At 46.5% G+C, this 27,777-nt stretch overlaps 1 protein-coding gene across 1 annotated transcript in view; it reads right to left on the bottom strand.

Moving 5' to 3' along the window:
- Positions 1 to 22,937, bottom strand: part of TNFAIP6 (TNF alpha induced protein 6) — a 37,051-nt gene extending 14,114 nt beyond the window's left edge. The window contains exons 1-2 of the mRNA XM_060257287.1: positions 22,646 to 22,937; positions 1,313 to 1,450 (exon numbers count right to left, since the gene is read on the bottom strand). Of these exons, the coding sequence (XP_060113270.1) occupies positions 1,313 to 1,450; positions 22,646 to 22,739 (232 nt within the window). The 5' untranslated portion in view covers positions 22,740 to 22,937. The remainder of the gene's footprint in view (positions 1 to 1,312; positions 1,451 to 22,645) is intronic.
- Positions 22,938 to 27,777: the final 4,840 nt, after the last annotated feature.

Raw genomic sequence — 27,777 nt, 5'->3', positions numbered from 1 at the left:
AATTTGGCCAGTGCTGCAGAGGGAAACTGAGTCCCCACCCCTTAAAGCCAAGGGAAAACGGCGATTCCTCTTTCCTGCGCTGGCAGCAGAACTCCACAGGCTGGGCCTGGTGGCAGGGAAGGAAGGGACTGCTCTTCCTTCCCTGCCACTCAAATAGCACGTCCGGGCTGATGGGCAGCAGATGCAGTCCCAGCCTTCCGTGCCAGTTTAAGGGTCCGTGGATCAGCTGATCGGCAGGTGCTTTAACTGGCTGGGGGATGGTTCTGCCACCCACCCCCGCATAGGATTTGGGTGCCAGGAAATGGAGGGTGGTGGAAAGGAGACCAGAGGCCCTGGGGGCTGGTGGGAGCCCAAAGTTAGGGGGCCTCGTCCAGAAGTGGGGGGCTGTGCCCCCATAAGCCCCCTCGTACCTACGGGCCCGTATCACAGGAGTTGTCCTTGAAAGGGCAGCTGCTATGTCAGCCCTCTCAGTCCCACCCATCTCACAGGGTGTCTGTTGTGGGGGGAGAAGATACAGAAGATTGTAAACTGCTCAGAGTTTCTGATTCAGAGAGAAGGGCGGGGTTTAAATTTGCAGCCTTCTTCTTCAAGGACATCCAGGGTCAGCACACAGAGGCGGGCAAATGGAAACCACCTCTGTATCTCTTGCCTCGAAAACCCCATGGGGTTGCTAAAAGTCGCTTGTGACCTGACAACACTTTCCAACACCATATTTCTCTTAATGCAAAACAAAACAAACAAAAAAAACACGTTTTGCTGAAGTAGTTTACAATTCCTGAGGCTGTTTTTGGGAGCTGGATCCACACATTAGTAATGCTGAAAAGTGGACTTAAAATTTCTTGAAATCTAATTACTGCTAAGCAGAACATCAACAGTGCAGTCCTAAGCAGAGTTTACCCTTCTATGTCCACTGAAGTCAATGGGCTCAGAAGTACGTAACTCTGTTCAGGATTATAATGTAAGCATTGTGGCATTTGTTCCACATTGGTATTAAGACTAAACTGGCTTGAATCCATTTAACTGTATTAATTGCATTCTTAGATTTTCACCCATACTGCTAAGTAAATTTTTGTAATGAACAGGATTATTGGCAGAGATGCTGTGAACAAATGGAGAACAGATGAACAAATTGGGGGTTGGGGTTGGGGGGGTGGGGGGAGAGAAATATCAGTTTTTGAGAGATCCACAATGTGCAAGGTTTGTGGTGTGACAATTAAAGGGCAAAACATTCTGTTGTGCAGCCTTTTCCCCTCTTGCAATGCTGCTTACACTGGACAATTCCCAATTCATTCCATATATTGTTCTTTCATACCTATTTTCCTTGCGGCTTCGAGCTGCTGGTATGTTGCTAGATGCCCGCCTTCGTATTCGCACACGGCTTTTGCATCTGCATAAGTAAGCTGGTATCTTCCGTTTCTTCCTTCTCTGTGATATACTCCAGCTGCTCGCTCTGTGAATGATAAACAAATCACTGTTTCGATGGATCTTTTCTTTTCCTCTCAAAGGCAAAGATTTGACGATGTCATTATACTTTTCATCGTCACCTGTGATTTCTCTGGAATAATAGCTATTGGCTCCTAGGTCCAACGTGAACATTAGTGTTCATTCAATGGTTTCATGCCTTCGAAAGATCTATCCTTTCCAAGGGTCTGTTGCGGAATGACTGAAACAAATTACCGTACTCTGAAAGCAGTAGCACTCCCAGAATGATGAGAGTAATCATTCTGAAGGATCCATATGAAACTATTTATAGCCATACCTTCAAAATCGTCTTCCTAGACAGCATCACAGTGGATTTTTTATACCTGATAGGTAATCCATGCTAATATGAACCTGTTGGGAGTGTCGGTGGGTATACACTGTTCATGCTTTTTTAACAACCAGGAAAAAAAAATTAGTATTGAGAGATGACCTCAGGATTTGTCTACATTACGAATTGTCTACAATACAGATGTAGACTAGTTTGAAGCCCATTCCAGAAAATTAAGGTATGACTGGAAGTTACATGATGTAGCAACCTTGCTGAAGCTTCCTCTTCATTTATTACAAGATACATCGCTTCAGTCTAGGTCTCCACCCTGTGTCAGGCACAATACAGACACAACATGCACACACGTGAGTTGCGGGTTCTCCTAAATTTGTGGCTTTGTGGTGCCCAGTTAGAATCAGGATCATGTCGTTGTTGTTGTTGATGATGATGATGATGATGATAATGATAATGCCTGTCGAAGAGAAAAACACAACAGGCTCTAGAAAGAGGCTCTGAGTGAGTGCCTACCCTTGCTGTCTTCTTGTTCACCCAAGTGAAGAGATTCACCCCCCCCCCCACACACACACACATACCTCAAGGGGAGCTGATCTCTGCCATCTGGAGAGCAGTTGTAATTCTGAGTGATTGGCAACAGCAGTTCCCGAGGAGGAAAGGGCTGGTTTGGAGGGTGCAGTGTGTGGCATTGTTCCTGTCTGAGGTCCCACCCTTCCTCAAACCCCCATCCTCTCATAAGGACATAAGAGAAGCCATATTGGATCAGGCCAGTGGTCCATCCTGTCCAACATTGTCACACAGTGGCAAAAACCCCCACGTGCCATCAGCAGGTCCACCAGTGGGGCCAGGACATTAGAAGCCATCATGTTAACTGACAGAATAGCACCAGAAATGCCTACTGTTAATTGTTAATTGTAAATTAGAATGGTTTTAAGACTAATGCTGATTTTAAAAGTTTTGTATAATTATTGTAGGGACATGTTGTTAGCCACCCTGAGCCTGCCTAGGCGGGGAGGGCGGGACATAAATAAAATGTTGTTATTATTTATTAGAAGCCCTCCCCCTGTCGCCCCCTCAAGCACCAAGAATGCAAAGCATCACTCTCCAGTCTCTACCCTTTAAATCTCCAGGAATTTCCTAACCTGGAGTTGACAACCCTGTCTCTTTCCCTTATCTGCCCTTCTGACTTCAGCTTTCCATCACCTCCTTCTTCCCTGTAGCCTCCACCTAGAGAAAGGACAGTCTCTCTCCACAGTGGTGGGGACCAAAGCAACTTACATCATTCTCTCCTCCCTTTCATCTGAACAACAACCCTGTGAGGCAGGTTGGGTTGAAAGTCTGTGAATGGTCCAAAATCACCTAGTCAGCTTCCACAGCAAGACTCTGGGTCTAGCAGACCCTGCTCTGAAGCCCTAACTCCTATGCCCTCCTCAAGCTCCACCATAGAATCTCCAGGAATTTCCCACCAGCCTGGAATTGGCAGCTGTAGTAAGGATGGTCCCCAATGAGTTCTCCCTCAGGAGCCTTTAGTGATAACTTTCAGACCAACACACTCTCTCTGATGATGTTTGTCAGGGCTCATGACAATGTTGTTGGTCTTAAGCATAGGACTTTAATCTCTCTCTGACTCTCACTTTCCTCTCTATATCTGGTCTGCTGGTACAGGATGCCATCCCCCCCCACCCCGTGTCAGTTTCCCTTCCAAAGGAAGATAGGGAGGAGTCCTCAGTCAATTGAGAGAAAGCCTTCCCTTCTTCCTCCCTCAGCTAGTCAAGGGGAGGCTTTCTTTCTCTCCTTTGCAAAGCATAGCAACAGGTGGCTTAGCCAATGGGAGAGTAGGGAAAGCCATAAACTGCCAGAATCAAGATTGGTTGCCTTTGGCTGACAGAAGCAGCTTTGCTGGCTAGCAACAGCCACTCAGGCGGGAGAGAGGAGAGGAGTCAACTAATGAGTTCTCCCTCAAAGGCCAAAATAGGACTTGAAAGGGCCCCCCCACAATGCTTTTTACTGAGAGAACCAAGCTTGGTTGCTTTTTTACTGAGAGAAGCAAGGTTAGTTGCCTAGCAGCAGCCACTGCCAAGCAGTTTCCCCAGAGGGCCAAATCCTCATCTGTCCTGGGGCCAGCAGTGGGTGAAGGAGAGAAGCCAATGTGACTCAAAAGCAGTTGATTGATGGTTTGAGAGGCCAAAGGTTAATACACCACAGTCCCACCCAGTCCCAACTAATGAAGGATCTTGGATTTGCCAAGACAAAATAGAGTTATTGTTTAAGTTTACTGAATTGCCCTATCCTGGTCCAAGTTACTTAGAGAAGGTACTTCATCTTTCACCCTTGTGTCATTTTTCCATCCTCCAATATTCTCAGGGTGTGCTATTTTGGGAAACACTTGTGTTCCTTGGCTTGGTAGTCTTCTCACTCACCTCAGCTGGTTGTTTCATTATCATATCTATACCTGTTTCCCCAAGTGGAAGTTCCCTCTTTAAACCTTCCTCTCCATGTTTTATTATCGGTTCTATCAGGGCTTTTTCTCTTGCAAAAGAAGTGCTGGAACTCTCAAAAGGGACATGAAGGAGAAACACACAGGTGCCCCTCATGAACTTTTAGACTTTTTTTAGAATTTTGTTTCCACAAAGAGGTTCTGGAACTCCATTCTGCCACATTCCCCCAGGGGAAAAGGTCCTGGGTTCTAAGGAGCCCAAAGAGTTGCTGTTGCATTTCGCCCTCAGGCTACCCCCAGATTTTCCACCCAGTCTCTGGGCATTTTCCCACATAGCTTACCTCGGAGTGATGTCCCTCTTCACCACGCAGCGTCTGCGTGGATTTCGCACCAACTGCTCCGCATAACCAGGAAGAGCCGCGGCTTTTGCGTCGCAGATGTAAACTGGTTTTTAGCGGTTTACATCTGCGACGCAAAAGCCGCGGCTCTTCCTGGTTATGCGGAGCAGTTGGTGCGAAATCCGCGCAGACGCTGCGCGGTGAAGAGGGACGTCGCTCCGAGGTAAGCTATGTGGGAAAACGCTCTCTGTCTCAATGGGATCTTTACCTATTCCCTCTGTTTGAAAATTTTTCACATTGTGCAGAGGTTTCCTGGGTCAGGAAGAGATAAAATAGGCCAGAGAATAGCAGAAGTTATCTGGTGTTTCACCAAAGAGGAATCTACATCTGTAACATCCCTACCATTTGTGTTACTTATAAAATCAGTCCTGAAGATTTGAAGGTATGACCTTTAAGTGCTGGGTATTACAGGACATTCCACTGACTGTGAGGCTAGTAAATTATCCCAAAAGGACAAATGGAAAACAAAGCAATGGTTAACAATTGTTAATGCGCTCAAGGTAAATAGTAGACATTCAATACAGTCTTATCTATCTGGATGTTTTAGAGAGTTATTTATCTGGGTGGTTTAGCAGCTGATATTATGCATGTTTTCTTGGAAGAGAGTCCCATGGAATTCAGAGAGACGTTCTCATATAAGTACATAGAACTACATCCTATACTGAATAACTAGGAATTCTGGACATTTACAGTGTTATCCTGAGCAAAGTTACATCCTTCTAAGCACATTTACTTCAGTGGACCTTAAAGTCTGCTTTGTATGGCACTGTTGGTGTTGAAGGAATAATGAAGGCTTAGTTACTTAAAATTAGCATTTTTATTCTTACATATTTAATTGCCATAACTGAGTAATAGTAATGACATAGAGATATCCTGTGAACAGCTTGTATAAGCTCACTATCCTCAGTCTGGACTTTTATGAGGTCTGAATAACAGGGTGTTGAAAACTTCTTTTGGCAGATGAATGAGGATGTTGTACTTTTCCATGTTCTTACAATCTTCCAACTTGGCTATCATTGTTTCCAAAATGTTCTTCATTTGGATAAAACAGGCAGTGGCCTTATCCAAGGAAACGGGAAGCGTATTTTCTCCTGGCTACAGAAAACATCATGCTAACAAATTAAAACATATGAACCAGTAAATGTTCTAAGCGGGAGCACTTGAAGCTGTTGAGTCACAGAGGTTAAACAGAAATAGACCTCATCCAAATTTTGGAGGGAGATCATTGGGAATCCCATGTAAAAGTGTGAGATTGTTAGCCCTAGTGCACTAGGGCTAAACTATTCGGTGATCTGTATTCACTTTCTTGACATTTGATTTTTCCTTCAAAAGCAGCCTTACGTAGAAATGGGAGGGTTGGATCAGGTAGCTAAGGGTGTTATCTCTTTCTTCCCTTTCTGTTTTGGTTCCCTGATCAAAACTATTCCATCCCAACCCAAGCTGTTATTTGCCTAGGTAGGTAGGGGGAAAAGGGAAACCAAGGGTACCCGTCTTGTCTTCCCTACCTGGGTTAAGGGATGTCTGGAATGGGTGAAGATTTTTTAACTGAGGAACTGGTGCAGTGGGAAAAGATTTAGCCTCCTCCGTTTCCTAGCACCATCCTTACAGTCCACTTCTTCTTCCCTCTGAGTTAGGGTTATCAGGGGTGCGGTTTGGTACCCACTCCTTTAGAATTGGGGCGGCCTCGACAGCGGCTGCTATGGGGTTGCCTTCCACCTCTATTCAGAGGCTGGGGCGTTGGCGTTCTTCAGCCTATAAGGCATATATCCGCCCCTTTTGCTGGCAATGAGTGCATTGGATTGTGTGCATGAGTTGGTTCCGTTTGTGTTTAACGGTTTTTCTCTTTTTAGATGCTGCTGTTCCTGGCCAGAGGAGCCGGTGCCGAGTTCTCATCTGCGGCCATAGCTACGTCTTTTGGGCTGGTCTTCAAGCACGGAGAACTGCGGTCGGCTCTCAGCTGGGACTCAGCCAGCATGCGGTTATCGAATGGCAGGGGCGCCGGGGCCTCCAGTGGCCAGGCTTGCTGCCGTTGTTATTCAAAGGTAGAGCGGGTCCTCCTCCGCAGGTCTTAATGGTTCACCTGGGAGGTAATGATCTGGGGTTATTGAAGGGTAAGGCCTTGGTGTGGCAAGCCCGGGATGACTTCCAGCGCATCAGGGAGCGATGGCCAGAGACCACGATAGTTTGGTCAGCCATGCTGCCCCGCCAAGTGTGGCGTCATGCTGTGGACCCTGCAGCCTTAGAAAGAGCTAGGTATAAAGCCAATAAAGAAATTAAAAAATTACTTGCAAAGGGTTTGGGCCACTATTTACCCCATCCGGATATTTCAGCGAGATGTCCTGACCTCTACAGAGGGGATGGGGTGCATCTCTCGGAAAAGGGTAACGTGCTTTTTCTGAGAGATTTGCAGCAAGGGTTGCGGGTGGCTTTGGGCCTCCCGGTGGGTACTAAGCCCTAAGTAGAGACTTGGCCTTATTAGTGGCAGGTTTTAGGGGTTTAGGACACTATGCGGCTAGGGGAGGACTGTGAAGCATCCCCCACTTTGGGGGAAATTTTGGGGTCTGGCATGATCGGCCTTGGGGTTTGGAGACCCGGGTTGGAGAATGCAGACTGTCCAGGAGGCTCGGCTAGAGGGTGCCTTTCCGCCGAGACGTGCGTCTGGGTTTGGGCCCTCTGGTGCGGGCCTCCCTGCTGGGCCTGCCTGGAGGGAGCTGAGCAGCTCAGCTCCGGAAGGGGGGCTGGGTCCTCGCCCGTTAATGGCAGGGGAGCGGTCGCGGTGACCCCTAGCCCTGGCCAGGCCGCTGGTGGGGTTCCCTTGCTGTTCATGTTGTAAGTTAATAAAGTGGCCCAATTTCAATCCAATGCATCGTGTCCGACTCGTTATTCCGACCTTGGTGGGCAATCGTAATCTTGCAGCCTGCAGCGTAGCTGCTAGGCTGCTTAGATCTGTTTGCCCTACAGGGCGGGAGAGTTGGTCCGCGCGCTGTTTGGGCGCGCTTGACAGGGGGCGGGGTTTAGCCGCATCAACGGCTAGCTCCCCGTCCCTCTCTTCAGTCCCGTGACGATCGGCCCCTCCCACCCGCCCTGTCTGCTATGTGGGCATTGCTGGTTGCCTCATTCGGGGAGCCGGGTAGGAATTTTTTACGCCCCAGCTGATTGGCTGGTGCTGGGGTGTGTTTTTCGCCTACCCTGCATAGCAGTGCAGTGGATTGTGGAATTGGCTCTGGGAAGGTGCCTTTAAATAGGCGGTCACTTTAGTTGGCAGGTTTTAGGGGTTTAGGACACTATGCGGCTAGGGGAGGACTGTGAAGCATCCCCCACTTTGGGGGAAATTTTGGGGTCTGGCATGATCGGCCTTGGGGTTTGGAGACCCGGGTTGGAGAATGCAGACTGTCCAGGAGGCTCGGCTAGAGGGTGCCTTTCCGCCGAGACGTGCGTCTGGGTTTGGGCCCTCTGGTGCGGGCCTCCCTGCTGGGCCTGCCTGGAGAAAGCTGAGCAGCTCAGCTCCGGAAGGGGGGCTGGGTCCTCGCCCGTTAATGGCAGGGGAGCGGTCGCGGTGACCCCTAGCCCTGGCCAGGCCGCTGGTGGGGTTCCCTTGCTGTTCATGTTGTAAGTTAATAAAGTGGCCCAATTTCAATCCAATGCATTGTGTCCGACTCGTTATTCCGACCTTGGTGGGCAATTGATTTTTCCTTCAAAAGCAGCCTTACGTAGAAATGGGAGGGTTGGATCAGGTAGCTAAGGGTGTTATCTCTTTCTTCCCTTTCTGTTTTGGTTCCCTGATCAAAACTATTCCATCCCAACCCAAGCTGTTATTTGCCTAGGTAGGTAGGGGGAAAAGGGAAACCAAGGGTACCCGTCTTGTCTTCCCTACCTGGGTTAAGGGATGTCTGGAATGGGTGAAGATTTTTTAACTGAGGAACTGGTGCAGTGGGAAAAGATTTAGCCTCCTCCGTTTCCTAGCACCATCCTTACAGTCCACTTCTTCTTCCCTCTGTAGATGTTTCTTTTTAAGGCACAACTACACACTGGTAAACAATCATGTATCCCCAGTGGAATTCACAAATATCTCCAGTCATTGTACATTCTAAATATCATTTTAATTTTTTTTTTTTAGAATAAAACCTTCTGTATTTAAGGGGAATCTATTTGACTTAGTTATATATCATTGGAAAAACCTAAAATGAGCACAGATGAAAACAAAAACTTAAACTGAGTTCTCTCAGGGACGCATTTCACTTTCATTAGCTAGCGCTTTAACCGATGGTAGCCACTGATTTCCTTCACCCGATGAAATTTTTTGCTACTGGGGAATCAGAGCAGTCTCTTTCGTGCCCAGAGCTACCTGTGGTGTATAATACTTTTGCCCAGCTGTGACAAGTGCAGTATACGCAGCCATTCCTTGATGGACAGAATTTGACCATAATTTTTTTTCTTTTTGCTGTCAAGTCACAGCTGACGTATGACAACTCTGCAAGGTTTTCAAGGCAAGAGTTGGTCAGAGGTGGGGAGGGGGGAGGGGCAGACAGCTGAAGATAGAGGAGCAAGGAAAGGTAGGTTGGCTGTTGGGTAAGAAGGAGAAAGTTCGGCCAGCTCTGGGCAGGTAATTCCTGGAGATTTGAGGGGTGGAGCCTAGGGATGGAGGGGTGTGGGGAAGGCAGGGACCTCAGTTGGGTATAATGCCATACACTCCACCCTCCAGCTCAGTCATTTCCTATGTGAGAGCTACCATTGCCGACCTCCAGGGAGGGTTGCCAAGTCCAATTCAAGAAATATCTGGGGACTTTGGGGGTGGAGCCAGGAGACTTTGGGGGTGGAGCCAGGAGACATTGGGGTGGAGACAGGAGCAATGGTGTGACAAGCATAATTGAACTCCAAGGGAGTTCTGGCCATCACATTTAAAGGGACAGCACACCTTTTAAAATGCCTTCCTTCCATAGAAAATAATAAAGGATAGGGGCACCCACTTTTGGGGCTCATAGAATTGGACCCCCTGGTCCAATCCTTTTGAGACTTGGAAGGTATTTTGGGGAGAGGCACTAGATGCTATACTGAAAATTTGGCACCTCTACCTCAAAAAACAGCCCCCTCAGAGCCCCCGATACCCACAGATCAATTCCCCATCATTCCCTATGGAAATCGTTCATGGAGATGCATAATGGCTGTGGGGGTGGGGCTTCCCCCGCTGGCCAGCTGGCTGGGGGAGGGGGGAAGCCTGTAAAATCAGGGGATCCCCCGCTGGGACCTGGGGATTGGGAAGCCTACCTCCAGGTGAGGGTTACAGATCACCCAGAATTATAATTGCTCTCCAGATGTAAAAGATCAGTTCCACTGGAGAAAAATGGCTGCTTTGGAGGGTGGATTCTATGGCATTATACCCTGCTGAGGTTGCTTCCCTCCCCAAGCCTCACCATCCCAAGGCTCCCTGAGGTCTCTGTCCTACCCAGGCTCCACCCCCAAGTCTCCATGTATTTTCCAGCCTGGATCTAGCAACCCTACCTCCTAGGCTTGCCTGCTCTCTGGTCCAGGTGGGAATTCCCCTGTGTTTGCAGGCTCCTGCAGGAGGAAACCTGGCCCGCAAATATCTTGAAACATGGCACAACGATATCATCTGGAAATGTTGTCGCACCATGGCAGCATTGTGATGATGTCACCAAGAAGTGGCATCACCATGACGCTGACATCACGCAGTGACGCTCTAGGCTTTGGGCAAAACTCTATGGTAAATATGGGCTCAAAACCATAGAGTTTTGCCCAAAATCTAGAGTGTTGCTATATGATGTTGTCATTTCCTATGTGATGATGGCGGTGTGATGTTGTCATTTCCAGGTGAAGTCATTACGCCATGCAAACAAAGATCCTGGGGAAGACCCAGGAGACCCTGCCAGATCAAAGGTAAGGCCTGGAAACCCTGCTATGCCCCCATCCCCCACCAGTGGCCAGTGGGTATCTGGCACCCCTGCAATCTTGCCTTCGTCAGTGCCACAGCCCCAATCCTGATCAGGAATCCCTTTTTACAGTCAAATAGGGTTGCCAATCCCCAGGTGGGGGCAGGGGATCCCCCGGTTTGGAGGCCCTCCCCCCGCTTCAGGGTCGTCAGAAAGCGAGGGGAGGGGAGGGAAGTGTCTGCTGGGAACTCTATCATTCCCTAGGGAGATTTATTCCCATAAAAAATCATGGAGAATTGATCTGCGGGTATCTGGGGCTCTGGGGGGGGGGCTATTTTGGGGGTAGAGGCACTAAATTTTCAGTATAGCATCTAGTACCTCTCCCCAAAGTATCTTCCAAGTTTCAAAAAGATTGGACCAGGGGGTCCAATTCTATGAGCCCCAAAAGAAGGTGCCCCTATCCATTATTTCCTATGGAAAGAAGGAATTGAAAAGGTGTGCCGTCCCTTTAAATGTGATGGCCAGAACTCCCTTTGGAGTTCAATGATGCTTGTCACAGCCTTGATCTTGGCTCCACTCCTAATGTCTCCTGGATCTACCCCCAAAGTCTCCTGGCTCCACCCCCAAAGTCCCCAGATATTTCTTGAATTGGACTTGGCAACCCTATAGTCAAATTACATTGGCCCTCAAGCGTTCACATTAGCAGTGAAGCATTCACACACATGTTTTGGTACCCTTTCCTCTATCAGACACTGTTTTCCCTGCATTTTACCTGCCAAGCCTCTGGAGGACTTTTTTTTTTTAAGGTCATTGTAATAACACTATAGAATTATAGTGCTGGAGCATAACAACGCTATCAAAATTTGCTGTTCTTTTAAGCCCTCATGATACCACTGGCTGTACAGCAGGAAAAATAATGACCACAAGGGGGAGAGAAAGGAAATGGCATTGATTCGGGTTAAAAGTTCTCAGAAAATTAACATCAAAAGGACTTAACACTTCTTTCTTTTCCAACAGATGCTGCCACAGTTGAGTTAAAAGTTCTAAATTCAAGGGAAGACAAGATGTGCTACTTATTGTCAACAGTGGAATATTATTTGGAATTGCTAAAGAAACTGCAACAGCTTTTGTCTTTGTGAAACATGTTGTGGGTGGTCTAGATGCACTGAGAATAATCAGAAATGTTAGTTTCTTTTATTGGCTTATAAAAGTAATTTGCCTGTACTGATGACATTTCTGCATGTGTGCATCGTCTTTCACTGGTTCCACATGGAGTGTTTTGTGTTTCTAAACTGGAGCTCCCCTTTTCTTTCAAGCGCTCACAGGACATGGTGCTATAATCCTCTTCTTCCTAGGTTTTTCCTGTCCCTCATACCCTTTCCAAGCCTTCCTTACTCCAGGCCTCTTGGTAAGAATGAAGGCCAAGTGCATTATCATGTGATCTGAACGTGAAAGCGTGTGATTACATAGGTTTGGCCCACACTGGCGCCAGACTCTTGCAACCATCATTTCCCTTGCTATGCAAGTGAAGGGCTTTAAAAAATTTTTATTATTTATTTTATTTTATTAGATGTTTAGGCTGCCCTTCCCTGCAAGTAGGGCTCAGGGCGGCTTACAACAAAGGGACATATAATAATTAAAAGTTTAAAATCTGCAGTAAAATACATAATGAACATATGAAGCTGCCTTATACTGAATCAGACCTTTGGTCCATCAAAGTCAGTATTGTCTTCTCAGACTGGCAGCGGCTCTCCAGGGTCTCAAGCTGAGGCTTTTCACACCTATTTGCCTGCACCCTTTTTTGGAGATGCCAGGGATTGAACCTGGGACCTTCTGCTTCCCAAGCAGATGCTCTGCCACTGAGCCACAGCCCCATTCATGGCTCTCCAGGGTCTCAAGCTGAGGTTATTCACGCCTACTTGCCTGGACCCTTTTTAGTTGGAGATGCCGGGGATTGAACCTGGGACATTCTGCTTCCCAAGCAGATGCTCTACCACTGAGCCACAGCCCCATTCATGGCTCTCCAGGGTCTCAACTGAGGTTTTTCACACCTATTTGCCTGCACCCTTTTTTGGAGATGCCAGGGATTGAACCTGGGACCTTCTGCTTCCCAAGCAGATGCTCTACCACTGAGCCACAGCCCCATTCATGGCTCTCCAGGGTCTCAAGCTGAGGTTTTTCACACCTATTTGCCTGCACCCTTTTTTGGAGATGCCAGGGATTGAACCTGGGACCTTCTGCTTCCCAAGCAGATGCTCTACCACTGAGCCACAGCCCCATTCATGGCTCTCCCGGGTCTCAAGCTGAGGTTATTCACGCCTACTTGCCTGGACCCTTTTTAGTTGGAGATGCCAGGGATTGAACCTGGGACCTTCTGCTTCCCAAGCAGATGCTCTACCACTGAGCCACCGTCCCTCCCTAATACCCACCGTCCCTAATACATATATTAATAATACAATCCACTCCAAGATGGTGAGAAAAAAAATCAGATTTCACAAGCCTCTAGGGGGAGGGGTCTGGAGAATGGTGGATATGAGGGTGCCAGACCATTACTTAAATGCCTTAAAAAGTCCACCTTAAAAACGTCAGCTATTGCTATAGTGCTACAGCAATGACTGATTTTGTAAGTCTTCAGAAAGCAGCCCAGAGCTGACCTGACATGGATGTCCCAGGCTATCCTGATCTTGGAAGCTAAGCAGGTTTGGCCCTGGTTAGTATTTGAATGGGAGACCACCGAGGAATTTCAGGGGTACTCTGAAGAGGAAGGCAACGATAAACCACCTGTTAGCCTCTTGCCTTGAAAATCCTATAGGGCCGACATCAGTTGTTTGAGACTTGAAATTGTTCCATGCACACGAAAAGCAGCAGGGGGGAAGGCAGCAGCAAAAAGCCGATGCAGGAAAGTGCGGAAAAAACTCCTGGGTGGAATTTCTCTTGCCAAAACCCCTCAAAAAAAGAGTTCCTGTAGAGTCCCAGATACCCATGGATTGATTCTGTATTAGACAAGCAGGGCTTTTTTTGAGCAGGAAGGCATAGGAACACAGTTCCAGCTAGGGTTGCCAAGTCCAATTTAAGAAATATCTGGGGACTTTGGGGGTGGAGCCGGGAGACTTTGGGGGTGGAGCCAGGAGACATTAGGGGCGGAGCCAAGATCAAGGCTGTGACAAGCGTCATTGCACTCCAAAGGGAGTTCTGGCCCTCACATTTAAAGGCACGGCACACCTTTTCAATGCCTTCTTTCCATAGGAAATAATGAAGGATTGGGGCACCTTCTTTTGGGGCTCATAGAATTGGACCCCCTGGTCCAATCGTTCTGAAACTTGGGGGGTATTTTGGGGAGAGGCACTAGATGCTATATGGAAAATCTGGTGCCTCTACCCCAAAAAACAGCCCAACCCAAGAGCCCCAAATACCCACAGATCAATTCTCCATTATTTTCTATGGGAATAAATCTCCATAGGGAATAAAAGAGTTCCCAGCAGACATTTCCCTCCCCTCCCCCGCTTTCTGACGACCCTGAAGCGGGTGGAGGGCCTCCAAACCGGGGGATCCCCTGACCCCACCTGGGGATTGGCAACCCTAGTTCCAGCTGGCTTGGCACAAGGGGTGTGTGGCCTAATATGCAAATGAGTTCCTGCTGGGCTTTTTCTACAGAAAGCCCTGTGTGAAAGGATGGTGACATCAAGGGGTGTGGCCTAATACGCAAATGAGTTCCTGCTGGGCTTTTTCTACAAAAAAAAAGCCCTGTATACAATTTAGTGTTTATCGCCCTTCTTGGTAAATAGGCATATTAGGAACTCTTTCTTTTCATTTCTCCTTATACCCTTTAACTGCTAAAGGTAGATTACACTTTAACTACAGTTTGTAAGCCAGTTTAGTTCCCTGAGCCTCATTTACTATCCCTCATATATGAAATTCTAGAAGAATATACAAATTATAGATACAATTTGCTGTGCTGTGGACGAGTAATTTGCATCTGCGTATATGCAAACTCAGTGCATATTTATAAAAGTATTTATCCAGGCACAGCCCCTTCCAACTGAGAAATGAGGGGGGTGGGGTAGCATTGCTGGCACCAAAGAGCAGGAAAGTCCTAGCTGGATGTGATTATGTCCCCTCAAATGGCCAAGAGCTGGCTCTGAGGAAATCATTCTCCCGGGGAGTCTTGGAAGAAACACTTCTCAAATGTTCCATGCAGATCCAAAGCCCATCTGTCCGCTTAGGCCTGTTTATGCTTGCATGTAGAACAACCATAAAAAAGGGATTATTACTTGGACAGTGAGCCTTTTATGACTGAAATTCAAATGTGATTTTATCTAGAACATCAAAGAGATAACCTTCAAAAAGACATGAAAGTTGGTCAAGCATACATCCTCTCAAAGCTTCAATTGGGATTTGGTTGGTTGATTTAATTGGGCTTTGGTTACTTCAATTAAGAAGGCAGAAACAGCAAAGCCCACTTCTTTGGCCTTTCAGAAGAAATATCTAGCCCTTGAACAAATACAGATATCTAACTCTTAAACAAATACATTAGCTAGTGAACATATACACTCCACATACAAGCAGTGCAACACACACTAACACAATTCTTTCTTTCTTTCTTTCTTTCTTTCTTTCTTTCTTTCTTTCTTTCTTTCTTTCTTTCTTTCTTTCTTTCTTTCTTTCTTTCTTTCTTTCTTTCTTTCTTTCTTTCTTTCTTTCTTTCCTTCCTTCCTTCCTTCCTTCCTTTCTTTCTTTCTTTCTTTCTTTCTTTCTTTCTTTCTTTCTTTCTTTCTTTCTTTCTTTCTTTCTTTCTTTCTTTCTTCTCTCTCTCTCTCTCTCTCTCTCTCTCTCTCTCTTTCACCCTGCTCTGGATCTAAACTTTGTTGTAGAGGGAGTTAAAGCCAAGCCTGAATTTGGCAAAATTATTTACCTTTTTTTAAATCCCTAGATTCTGATTGTTTCTCTTCCCCCTTTTTCCTGTATGTTAATGACCTTATTACACATCAATTCACTTGTTTATTTTTATTTTTTTTGTTTAGGCCAACCAGCCAGCATGAGATGGAACAGAGATGGTGTTATTGGCTACATTGAACCTGAGACATGCTGCCCAAGGTTTCTGCAATCTTTCCCAATGCAGAGTGCATAACAGAGAAAGTTCATTCACTATGTTTTGATGTTATTCATTAACAGCAGGAACATCAAAATCTTCCTTTTTTGATCCAAAACCAAGCTGGCTGAACCTTTCCCTCTGAAGCTCAATCTAAAATTTATTATGGGAAAGTTGCTTCCATGCTTCTACCATATTTCTTTATTTGCTTCATTTGTACCCCGCCTTTCTCAAAGCGGCTTGCATCGTTCTCGTCTCCTCTGTTTTATCCTCACGACAACCCTGTGAGGCAAATTATGCTGAGTGGGTGTGACTGTCCCTCAGTCATCCATCAAATCCAAGGAAGAGCAGGGGTCTGAACTGGGGGCTCCCAGATCCTAGTCTGACTCTCTGCCCACTAAACAACCCTGCCTCTCATAACTCTGTTCCGCAGTGCTTGATAGGAGTTGTAACACAGATTGCTGCTAAATAGTGTGGTTGCCTGTGGCCATCAGCAACACTTCCAAGGGAACAGTCTGTGCTATGTAGCCAATTCACGTCATATCCAAATTTTAGAAGTTACTAGAGCATCATTAGGCTTCCCAATCCCCAGGTCCCAGCGGGGGATCTCCCGTTTTCACAGGCTTTTCCCAGCCCCCAGCCAGCTGGCCGGTGGGGGAAGTCCCGCCCCCCACAATCACCATGCAGTTTTAGAGCTCCTGCAGGTCCATTTCTAAAATATGTGCCTTTAAGGCTGAGCAGGAAGCAGGAAACAGGAAGGGCTTCGGAGAACGGCCCCTTCCTTTGTTTTGCTTTCGTTTTCAGATCAAGTAAAGTTCTGCAGGAACAAGACCCAGTATTTGTGTGTGAGAGAGAAGGGGGCAGGGGATTCCCTGGTTTGGAGGCCCTCCCCCCACTTTAGAAAGCATGGGGGGGGGAGGGAAATGTCTACTGGGCACTCTATTATTCCCTATGGAGAACGATTCCCATAGGGAATAATGGGGAATTGATCTGTGGGTATTGGGGGCTCTGGGGGGGGGCTATGTTTTGAGGTAGAGGCACTAAATTTTTAGTATAGCATCTAGAGCCTCTCCCCAAAATGCCCCCCAAGTTTCAAAACGATTGGACACAGGGGTCCAATTCTATGAGCCCCAAAAGATGGTGCCCCTATCCTTTATTATTTCCTATGGAAAAAAGGCATTTAAAAAGGTGTGCTGTCCCTTTCAATGTGATGACCTGAACTCCCTTGGAGTTCAATTATGCTTGTCATACCCTTGCTCCTGGCTCCACCCCCAGTGTCTCCTGGCTCCACCCCCAAAGTCTCCTGGCTCCGCCCCCAAAGTCCCCAGATATTTCTTGAATTGAACTTGGCAACCCTAAGCATCATGGAAATGGATCAAATTCCTGAAGGGATCTAATGAGAAATTATTATTATCTCTGATTTAGAGAGAATAGCCAACGTGGGCATAATACTGACAGTTACAGGTTTGCAAACAGGGAGCCAGACTTGGAGATACAGTTTTCTTTCTTCTTAGATCTGGGCTGCATCCACACATCATTGGATATTGCAGAGAAGGAAGACCCTGTGACCTTGGTAAATGAAGCAGTTGGGAGGGGAAAGAAGGCTTATTTTTCCACTGGCAAAGTGCCACCAAAGGGGAGGCACCAAGGACATCGCCCTTTGGGTCATTGTCCTGGGCGATTACAGTACGATGCTAAACCTTTCTAAGTCAATTGAGGTCAGTGGGCTTAGAAAGGTGTATTTCTGCTTAGGATGCTAATTGTAATGTTAGATACTATTCTTTTAAGGTTTTGTCTTGTAGACTGCCCTGAAGTTCTTATGGTCAAAAGGCAGGGTGAAAAAACTTCAAACAGACAAATAATGAGCCCATTTGTGAAATGTAAGTCGAAATAAACAAATGAACAAAAGCATCGCTGTTACTCAGTTTGCACCCATCATCTGAAGGAACAGCTAATGACATATGAGTCAAATGTATATCATTCAGTGTTGTACAGGGAACACAATGAAAGCTTTCTGTGCATAATTTCGAATTCTACTGTAATTTTCAGGGCTTTTTTGTAGCAGGAACTCCTTTGCACATTAGGCCACACACCCCTGATGTAGCTAGTTCTCCTGGAGCTTACAGTAGGTCTGGTACTAAGAGTCCTGTAAGCTCTTGGAGGATTGGCTACAGCAGGGGTGTGTGGCCTAGTATGCAAATGAGCTCCCGCTACAAAAAAAGCCCTGTGTATTTTAATGCATAAATTATAATTCTACTGTATTTTAATTCTACTGTATTTTAATGCATAGATTAGAATTCTAGTGTATTTTAATCTTACCTAATATAATTGATTTAGATTGTTGTTTTTAGAGGGTTTTTTTTTATCTTGATGTAACCCACCCTGAGCCCTGTGTCATTCTTCAAGCCTAGCTTTTATCTGCACAACATAGAGACATTGGGGGATGGAAGAAAGGAAAACGGAGCTCTGGCTTTGCAGCCTGTGTCAGTCTTCAACCCTGAGCCCAGTGTGCAAAGATGGGGGTGGGGCCTAGAAGTTTAAATAATAAATAAATAAATCCTTAATCCACTGGCCAATTGATTTATTCTATTTATAGGTCAGATTTATATACCGCCCTTCTCTGTATTCACAGAGCTCAGGGCAGTTAGCAATATAAATTGTACAATTTAAAATCTACAAGGTAAAGCAGCTAAAAATAACGTCAGAGTGGCACCAGAGCGATCATACAATATGTATTACTGTCTTGCAATAAGTGGGGAAAGCAGGATGGGGGAGGGGAAGGTGCCATTGCTGTCCTCAACCAAAAGCCTGGTGGAACATCTCTGTCTTGTATGCCCTGAGGAACCGCATAAGGTCCCACAGGGCGTGGATGTTGTCTGGCAGAGAATTCCACCAGTAGAAGAAGAAGAAGATATTGGATTTATATCCCGTCCTCCACTCTGAAGAGCCTCAGAGCGGCTCACAATCTCCTTTACCTTCCTCCCCCACAACAGAGACCCTGTGAGGTAGATGAAGATATTGGATTTATATCCCACCCTCCACTCCGAAGAGTCTCAGAGCGGCTCACAATCTCCTTTACCTTCCTCCCCCACAACAGACACCCTGTGAGGTAGATGAAGATATTGGATTTATATCCCGCCCTCCACTCCGAAGAGTCTCAGAGCGGCTCACAATCTTCTTTACCTTCCTCCCCCACAACAGTCACCCTGTGAGGTGGGTGGGGCTGGAGAGGGCTCTCACAGCAGCTGCCCTTTCAAGGACAACCTCTGCCAGAGCTATGGCTGACCCAAGGCCATTCCAGCAGGTGCAAGTGGAGGAGTGGGGAATCAAACCCGGTTCTCCCAGATAAGAGTCCGCACACTTAACCACTACACCAAATTGGCTCTCCAGTAGGAGCCAGGGTCAAAAAAGTCCTGGCTCTGGTCGAGGACAGCCAGATGTTTTTTGGGCTAGGGATCACCAGTAAGTTGTTCTCAGCAGAGCATAAAGCTCTTCAGGGGATATACCAGAGGAGGTGGTTCCACAGATACATGGGTCCCACTGGATTAAACCCTGTGGAGGCCCCTAGGCAGTCAAAATCTTGGGGGCCCCCTCATAAAACCATTATTGGTCCAAGATGCTTCTGTTCAACATTGTAGATTCAAAAACGTCTCCAAGCCCTGGTTCGATAAAGAATGCAAGCAAGCAAGAAGAGATCTAAAAATAGCGTATCATGCGTATAAGAATTCCGTGGGCCTTGATACTCCGTGTACACAACACCATCTCTCATGTTCTAAGGAGTTTTATAAAGAACTGATTGCCACAAAGAAGCGTGAGGCCATGAAAGTGCTGTGGAATAGCATTATACAGTCATCCAAGGAGAAGATCTCAACAGGGTTTTGGAAATTGATCTCGAGTCACTCCTACAAAGATATCTCCCCCATTGACTCTTTTGTTGCCCCCAAGAATTGGGAATCATTTTTTCAAGAGCTGTATTCTGATCCCCACCATTCTGCAGTTCCCCTGATTCACGAGGCCCTTTCAGACCTGCCACCTTGGCCTCCGGTGACAGTTGGAGAAGTCAGATCTCTGATCAGCAGACTCAAGAGACGCAAAGCTCCAGGCCCGGATTTCATACCCCCAGATCTATTGAAATAATATTGACTGGTGGGCCTCTCTCTTGGCCCCATTGTTCACATATATTGATTCAACAGGGGATATTCCTGAGGCCTGGAGAGAGGCTATCATCATCCCTTTTTTCAAGTCCGGGCAGAAGGATGATCCAGCCAATTATAGGCCAATTAGCCTCCTGAGTATTTTGGGCAAATTATACGCTAGTCATCTCTTAGAGAAATTGCAGTGCTGGCTGACTCAGGAAATGTATTTGGTAGATGAGCAGGCTGGGTTTAGGGAAGGACGATCCACATTGGGACATATTTTGACCCTCTCCCATTCGATTGACAAATATGGTGGAGCCAGGAGACATAGGGGGTGGAGCCAGGAACAAGGGTGTGGCAAGCATAATTGAACTCCAAGGGACATTTAGAGGGGCAGAACACCTTTTCAAATGCCTTTCTTCCATAGGAAATAATGAAGGCTAGGGACACCATCTTTTGGGGCTCATAGAATTGGACCCCCTGGTCCAATTGTTTTGAAACTTGGGGGGTATTTTGGGGAGAGACACTAGATGCTATACTAAAAAATTGGTGCCTCTACCTCAAAAAATAGCCCCCCCAGAGCCCCCAATGCCCACGGATCAATTCCCTATTATTCCCTATGGGAATCGTTCTCCGTAGGGAATAATAGAGTGCCTAGTAGACGTTTCCCTCCCCCCTCACACTTTCTAAAGCGGGGGGAGGGGGGGAAGGGCCTCCAAACCAGAGAATCCCCTGCCCCCTCCCTCTCTCTCACACACAAATATTTACTGGGTCTTGTTCCTGCAGAACTTTATTCGCTCTGAAAACGAAAGCAAAACAAAGGGAGGGGCTGTTCTCTGAGGAAAGTGTTACTGCTCCTTTCCCATGAAGCCCTTCCTGTTTCCTCCTTCCTGCTCAGCCTTAAAGGCACACATTTTAAAAACTGTTTGCAGGTTTCTAAACCTGCAGGAGCTCTAAAACTACAGGATTACTGTGGGGGCGGAGCTTCCCCCGCCGGCCAGCTGGCTGGGGGTGGGGAGAAGCCTGTCAAAACAGGGGATCCCCCGCTGGGACCTGGGGATTGGGAAGCCTACCGCCCTGCCATCTATGGCCATCACTGCAGTCTGCAGGCACCTTCTTAAAAGCCCCTTTTACTAAGCTGCGGGGGAGAGGCAAACTTGACGATGATGCCAGCAGCAGCCGCACCAGGCAAGTCGGGCAAAGAGCAGCTCAGTTGCTGGCTGTGTATGCAGGCTTGGAGGGCTGCGAGCAGGGCGGGAAACTGGGAGGGAAAGCCAGCCCAGGGCTCCAAAAGGCATGGGGCCCCATAGGCCAGTGTTTACTTGGCCTAATTGTTAATCCAGTCCTGGGTCCCAGACTGCTCATGGCCTTAAAGGTTAGTACCAAAACCTTGAACCTGACCCAGTACTCCACTGGGAGCCAGTGCAGCTGGTGCAGTACAGGGTGAATATGTGCGGTCTTTGGTGTTCCTGACAATTTAGGAGTTAGGGAAGATGTTGGTGAGAAGTGCTGTCAAATCAAAGCATAGCAGAGTATGTTGATCCCTCTGGGTTTTCAAGACAAGAGATGTTCAGAGGTGCCACTGCCTTCCTCTTCATAGCAATCCCAGACTTCCGAGGTGGTCTCCCATCCAAGTACAGACCAGGGCCTACCATACTTAGCTTCCAAGATCTGATGAGAGCAGGCTAGCCTGGGCCATCTAAGTCAGGGCTCAAGTCCAACTCATGGACTGCTGCAGTGATGCAGGCAGGGGTGGGTAAATGTACGTTAAGGCATCATTATATGGAGGAAGTCAGGGTTTCCCAAACTTTCCCCTCCCCCCATGGCCTGGTTTTTACACTTCTTCTTCGTGGCCCACTAAAATTTGTGGGTGGAGCCAGGAGACTTTGGGGGTGGAGCCAGGAGACAGGAAAGCCTGTCTCTTTCATCTATAGAGGTCTCCAAGGAAAAGGGAGCTCAGGCTTTGCAGCCTGTGTTATTCTTCAAGCCTAGCTTTTATCTGCACAACATAGAGACACTGGGAGATGGAAGGAAGGAAAACGGAGCTCTGGCTTTGCAGCCTGTGTCAGTCTTCAAGCCTAGCTTTTCTCTGCATAACACAGAGACAGAGGAAGGAGGGAAGGAAAATGGAGCTCAGGCTTTGCAGCCTGTGTCAGTCTTCAAGCCTAGCTTTTCTCTGCACAACAGAGATACAGTAAAGGAAAGAAGTAGAGCAGAGCTCATGCTTTGCTGAGGACGGGGCTAGCTTTGGCTTTTCTTGTGACCCGGTATTGAAGCTTCTGTGGCCCAGTACTGGGTCACGATTCTGCAAATGGGGAATGCTGGGGTGATATTGCACTGTGGGGGAGGGCTGTTATGGGCATGCTGTTTTTTGGGTGGAAGCCCCAACTTTACCACTGTGGGTCTGCCTATAAAACCAATGAAAAAGATAAAGGTAGTCCCCTGTGCAAGCACCAGTCGTTTTCGACTCTGGGTTGAACTAGTTACCAATGCTCATAAGTAGAATTCTGCCACTTTGAAACATTGCCCAACCATTTCTTTAACAAGGCATATTTTCCAAACTTTTTTAAAAAAATGCAAGGAATTTCACATATATGAATGGTACATATCCTGTGCAGCTGTTTCTTTTTAGGCTCTTACTCTCTTCCATCTCTAGAGATCTAGCTTTCATTTCAGCTCAAGTTTTCAGATAATATAATTTCCACTGCTCATATCTCACAGGCATTCTTTCACATGCATAAAAAGCTTCACAGTTTTTTTTTAGAAAGTAAAGTTAAGAACATTCAGGCAAACCACGTAATGATTCCTCATTCAGTTAAAATCACAGGAAGGTGCTGTCTGTTTTTGCAAAGGCATTTTTGTGGTGACATAACAAAGAACAACTATTTCTTCAGCCTAGGGCGAATGATGTAAATGTAAGGAACTCTCTTACCTAACCAAATCGAATTGTGCAGTACGCCATCCTTGAACCCCCAGCCAGGAGCTCTCTCCCAAAGCAAGGCGAAGAAAAAAGGGAACACAATCATATTTTCTGTTGGAGCCTTTCCACAGTCGCTGTTGAAGTGGCCTGAAAGAAGCCCTGCTTGCAGCTGCTTATTCTAGTGAAACATCTGGTTGCCAGATCTTAAATAGTATTTTCATTGGTGAGGTCAGCAAGCCTGCACCAATTGAATATGTCGTAGTATTGCTCACAATTAAATCCGATCCCTGAGTTTTGTTAGTCTGACTCATTTTACGTCTCCCTTGCATGAGTGTCCAAAGTCTACAGGAGGAAAGTCACTGTTTGGATCCTAATTTGCCAAAGCAAACAGACTTTTTTTTTTTTAACCTTCATGCCCCTAACACCGAAATGGTGAACTGCATTCATACAACTTTGTTCTTGTTGGGTGAGAAGTTAATTTGTCACAGGATCGTTTGGTGTCTATCGCTAGAAAAAACATGCAAGGAGGAAACACGAACTGGCAATCATTTGAGGCATACCAGCTGAATATCCCTGGGCCAAGGGAGGCCAGATTGAAGACCACCCGGGATCGGGCCTTCTCCATAGCAGCTCCCCTACTGTGGAACCAACTCCCGGAGGAGGTACGGGCCCTGCGATGTTTAGACCAATTCCGCAGGGCCTGTAAGACCTACCTCTTCGAAATAGCCTTCACCTAATGCCGAGTCAAGAAAGTCTCGCTGGACATATTTTAGTCACTGAATTTTACTAGAGACCTAAGTTATAGCACCACAATGTTAATTTTAATGTAAGTTTTAATGATTTTAAGGATGATTTTATAATTGAAATTGTAATTATTGTATATGGTTTTATTGTACATTGTATTTACGTGTTGTGAGCCGCCCTGAGCCTGCTTTGCGAGGAGGGCGGGATATAAATAAAAAGTATTATTATTATTATTATTATTATTATTATTATTATTATTATTATTATTATTATTATTATTATTATTATTATTATTATTATTATACCAAGTTATAGTCATTCAGTAGTCTGTAAGGGCTTACAGTACAACAAAAAAAGTGCTATTCTGAGATATCCCAAGACTCCAGTTTGTTCTTTCACAAGATATCAATGCTCATGTGAAGAGCTCTTCGAAATCGGTATATATTAGAACAGCGGCTATGCTTTTTTTTAAAAAACCTTCTACATTACATCATTCAGTGTAAATTTAAATATTAAATGTTTATTCGTATAGCATTGTCCCTTTAAGGCAGGAGATGCAATTCATCACAGTGACAATACGCTGGTGAACACATGGAGCTACCTATTACTGACTCAGGATAGTTTACCATAGTTTACCTGAGTCTGTAGAAGAGTTGGCTTTTATATCCTACTTTCCTCTGCCTTAAGGAGTCTCAAAACAGCTTACAATCACCTTTCCCTTCCTCTCTCCACAAGGAGTCCCCTTGTGAGGTAGGTGGTGCTGAGAGAGTTCTGAGAGAAAGGTCGTTTTCGCACTTACCTTATTCCGGAGCGACATCCCTCTTCACCGCGCAGCGTCTGCGCGGATTTCGCACTACTTGCTCCGCAGAACCCGGAAGTCCCGCGGCTTTTGCGTCGCAAATGTAAACTGGTTTTTGGCGGTTTACATTTGCGACGCAAAAGCCGCGGGACTTCCAGGTTCTGCGGAGCAAGTAGTGCGAAATCCGCACAGACGCTGCGCGGTGAAGAGGGACGTCGCTCCGGAATAAGGTAAGTGCGAAAACGACCAAACTGTGACTGGCCCAGGGTTACCCATCAGGCTTCATGTGGAGGAGTGGAGAATCAAAACAAGTTCTCCAGGTTAGAGTCTGGCTGCTCCTAACCACTACACCGCAGTATTCTTTACTATATGACTGGCATCTGCTTTCCAGATAGAATTCTTTCACCTCATCTACTATCTTTTAATCACAGGTGTTAAGGATTGGACCTGGGACCTTCTGCATGCAAAACTGATGCTCTGCTCTTGAGCCACAGCCTCTCTCCTAAATTTACCTCCCCCACTTCCTAAGCATCATCAATCGAGTTCTGGCTCCTCCTTCTTTCCCCTCCATCACAGTCTCTATCTGTTGTTGCATCCTTTCCTGCGTGATCCCTATCTGTTGTAAAGTGACTGCTGCAGAGTCAATGGGCCGGAGGGAAATGCTGACATTCATTGTTCCCTGCTTGCTCTTTCATCACCATCTTCCTGCCTATCATGCTCAGAATTAATTAGCTACATTGAACAAAATGTAGGACAGGTACTTTGGGATCAATAGAAAGCCTCCAGCATCTGAGTGTTTGATCTAGGAAACCGCTTGAGGCAATGTGCGTATTAATTGACGTTCTGGTATTTAAAGATTTTCCAGATAATTATTTTTAGTGCAATCAGTGCATTTACTTTCCTTTTTTTGGGGGGGGGGGGAAGGGCCCCATCAATCAAAATAAACTATTAGTTTAGCAACGAGAGGTGCTTGTTCCATTGTCCCTTTGTTCCAGGCACATTTCTGAGTAATCTGAGAGAGTTAACAGAAAGCACAATCCTAACACAGCTGTCTGGAGCCCACCCTTTCCTGTAAAGTATTGGCTGGGAGCCTCAGTCCAGGCACTGCTGGAGAAACAGCCATAAACAAAAAGGCCCTCTTAGAGCATAACAGAGAACTTTCTTTCCTGTTTCAGCATTGCAGATTGCTATAGGGAATGGGAAGCTTATATGTGAGCCTCCCCTATCCCATCTTCTGAGGAATGTAAGCTAAGAATTCCCTGACTTAGCAGGTTGCCTGGCTGTGTTTGGCAATTCAAGGAACTTGGAGGGGGGTGGGGTGCGGAGGGGAGCACATTGTAGATGCTGTGGCAAAACGTCTGGGTTATATCCCAGAAGTGACATCACAGCTCCCTCTCCCCAGGATGCTTCTGGAATTTCCACAATTTCTAAGGTAAAGACCCTTGAGATTGGGGAAATTCCTAGGGTGTTGCAGATGCCGTGAATTCACTCCACCCCCTCCCCCATTTTTCTCCCACTGCTCAATTGATCAGTACAGGCAATGGAGGATGTCACATGGTAAGCCTAAGAAGAGGAGGGAGGGTTGAATAGGATATGGGTGATGTTCAAAGACCACTCATTCCTCATTAGGTACTGGGGGTAGGGAGCAGCATTCCCTCTACACTGAGTTTTTAGCCTCCAGCTTACAGCTTTTTAGCCTTCAGCTCACAAATGTTTGTCTTAGCTCAGGGAAAATGGCCCCAGAACACACTAATTTATGCAGGAGCTCACACCTTTAATGTCAGTAGCTTACATCTTTCATGCCAGTAGCTCACAAAGTAGAATTTTTGCTCACAAGACTCTGCAGCTTAGAAGGAACAGTGGTGGGGAGTGGGGAAACTGGATTGTGTTATCTATTACATTTTCATCTTGCCTTCCCTCCAAGGAGTTTAGAGCAGTGTACATGGGTCTGCCTTCCTCTATTTTATCATCACAACAGCTTGACAAAGTAGTTGGAGCAGGGGAAGACTGGAACTGGGTAACAGTTACCTCGAGGTCTTTTCACATGGAGGATTTCCCATGGTTTGGGTGTCAAGCTACAGCTTCCCCTCCCCTTAGCTTCCTCACTTCTCTGTTTCCCATTCATTTTCTTTGTGTTTCCCTTTTCATTTCTCTGTGCCTTTTCAAATCACCTTTGCGAAAGCGCAGCTAAAGGACAAGGAAGCCACGGGATGCCATAGGGATCTCTCAGCAGATGGATGAGCACCTCTGCGGAATGACATGAACTCTAACAATTAGAGGAGTCTAGAATGCACAGTTGCAGCTTGCTACGAATGGCAATGATCTGAATCATAGCCCTTATCTTCAGGTGGGAAAAAAAGATGTAATTTTATGTCATTAAAAAACCCAACCAAATGTCCTGGTGGGGAGATGCAAAGTTCATTCCGCCTTCTCCCACCTATGCCTTCAGTCTGATTCACGACATGACAGTTGTCTGCTTGTCTTCCCTTGTGGCTTCAAGGAGACTGTAGCTCTTCAGCAGCTGTTTTTGTGGTAGGCGAGTCTAACGCTTAGTGCAGAGAAGTGAGGTTAGAGAGGAAAAACCTCAGCTATCCCTTCTTCATAAAAGTCTCAAGGTGGAGCTCAGTTCCTGTTATTGCACAAGGAACGTTGTTTGTGTAATACCCATGGGTAGATGCAGCGAAGTCAGAGTGAGTCTGTAATTCCAGAGGCAACGATTTGCTTTAGCCTAGTTAGTTACAGGATCTCTTAAGACCAAAACAAGAATGTGAAAATAACACAGTCCTATAGCAAGTTATTACTTTGTTTCTCTGTGTGTGAAACAAAAAGACAGGAAAGCAAATGGTGCAGCACTAGGGTTGCCAAATCCAGTTCAAGAAATATCTGGGGACTTTGGGGGTGGAGCCAGGAGACATTGGGGGTGGAGCCACGATCAAGGCTGTGACAAGCATAATTGAACTCCAAAGGGAGTTCTGGCCATCGCATTTAAAGGGACCACACACCTTTTCAATTCCTTCCTTCCATAGGAAATAATGAAGGATAGGGGCACCTTCTTTTGGCGCTCATAGAATTGGACCCCCTGGTCCAAACTTTTTGAAACTTGGGGGGTATTTTGGGGAGAGGCACTAGATGCTGTACTGAAAACTTGGTGCCTCTACCCCAAAAAACAGCCCCCCCACACAGCCCCAGATACCCGCAGATCAATTCTCCATGATTTTCTATGGGAATAAATCTCCCTAGGGAATAACAGAGTTCCCAGCAGACATTTCCCTCCCCTCCCCCCACTTTCGGATGACCCTGAAGCGGGGGGAGGGTCTCCAAACCGGGGGATCCCCTGCCCCCACCTGGGGATTGGCAACCCTATGCAGCACACTCATAATTATCATCTTATTTCTTATAATAAAATGAATGTGTGATTTTGTGTACGCTCATCATTGTCTGGTTCATTGTGTGCATTTCCCACCCAGACAGCCAAAGCAGTTGTGAAACTAAAAGGGATTACAAATGTATTAGCCACTCTTTAGCAGTTCCCTTACTTCATACGGCCCACTTGGCAGCTACTAAAGCCTGTTCCTTCTCTATGGTGGCCAGCAGCCAACAC

This window comes from Heteronotia binoei, chromosome 16 (genome assembly GCF_032191835.1).
Source record: "Heteronotia binoei isolate CCM8104 ecotype False Entrance Well chromosome 16, APGP_CSIRO_Hbin_v1, whole genome shotgun sequence".
NCBI lineage: Eukaryota > Metazoa > Chordata > Lepidosauria > Squamata > Gekkonidae > Heteronotia > Heteronotia binoei.
Note: the sequence above shows the minus strand (reverse complement) of the source record. Positions and strands in the feature narration are given on the sequence as shown.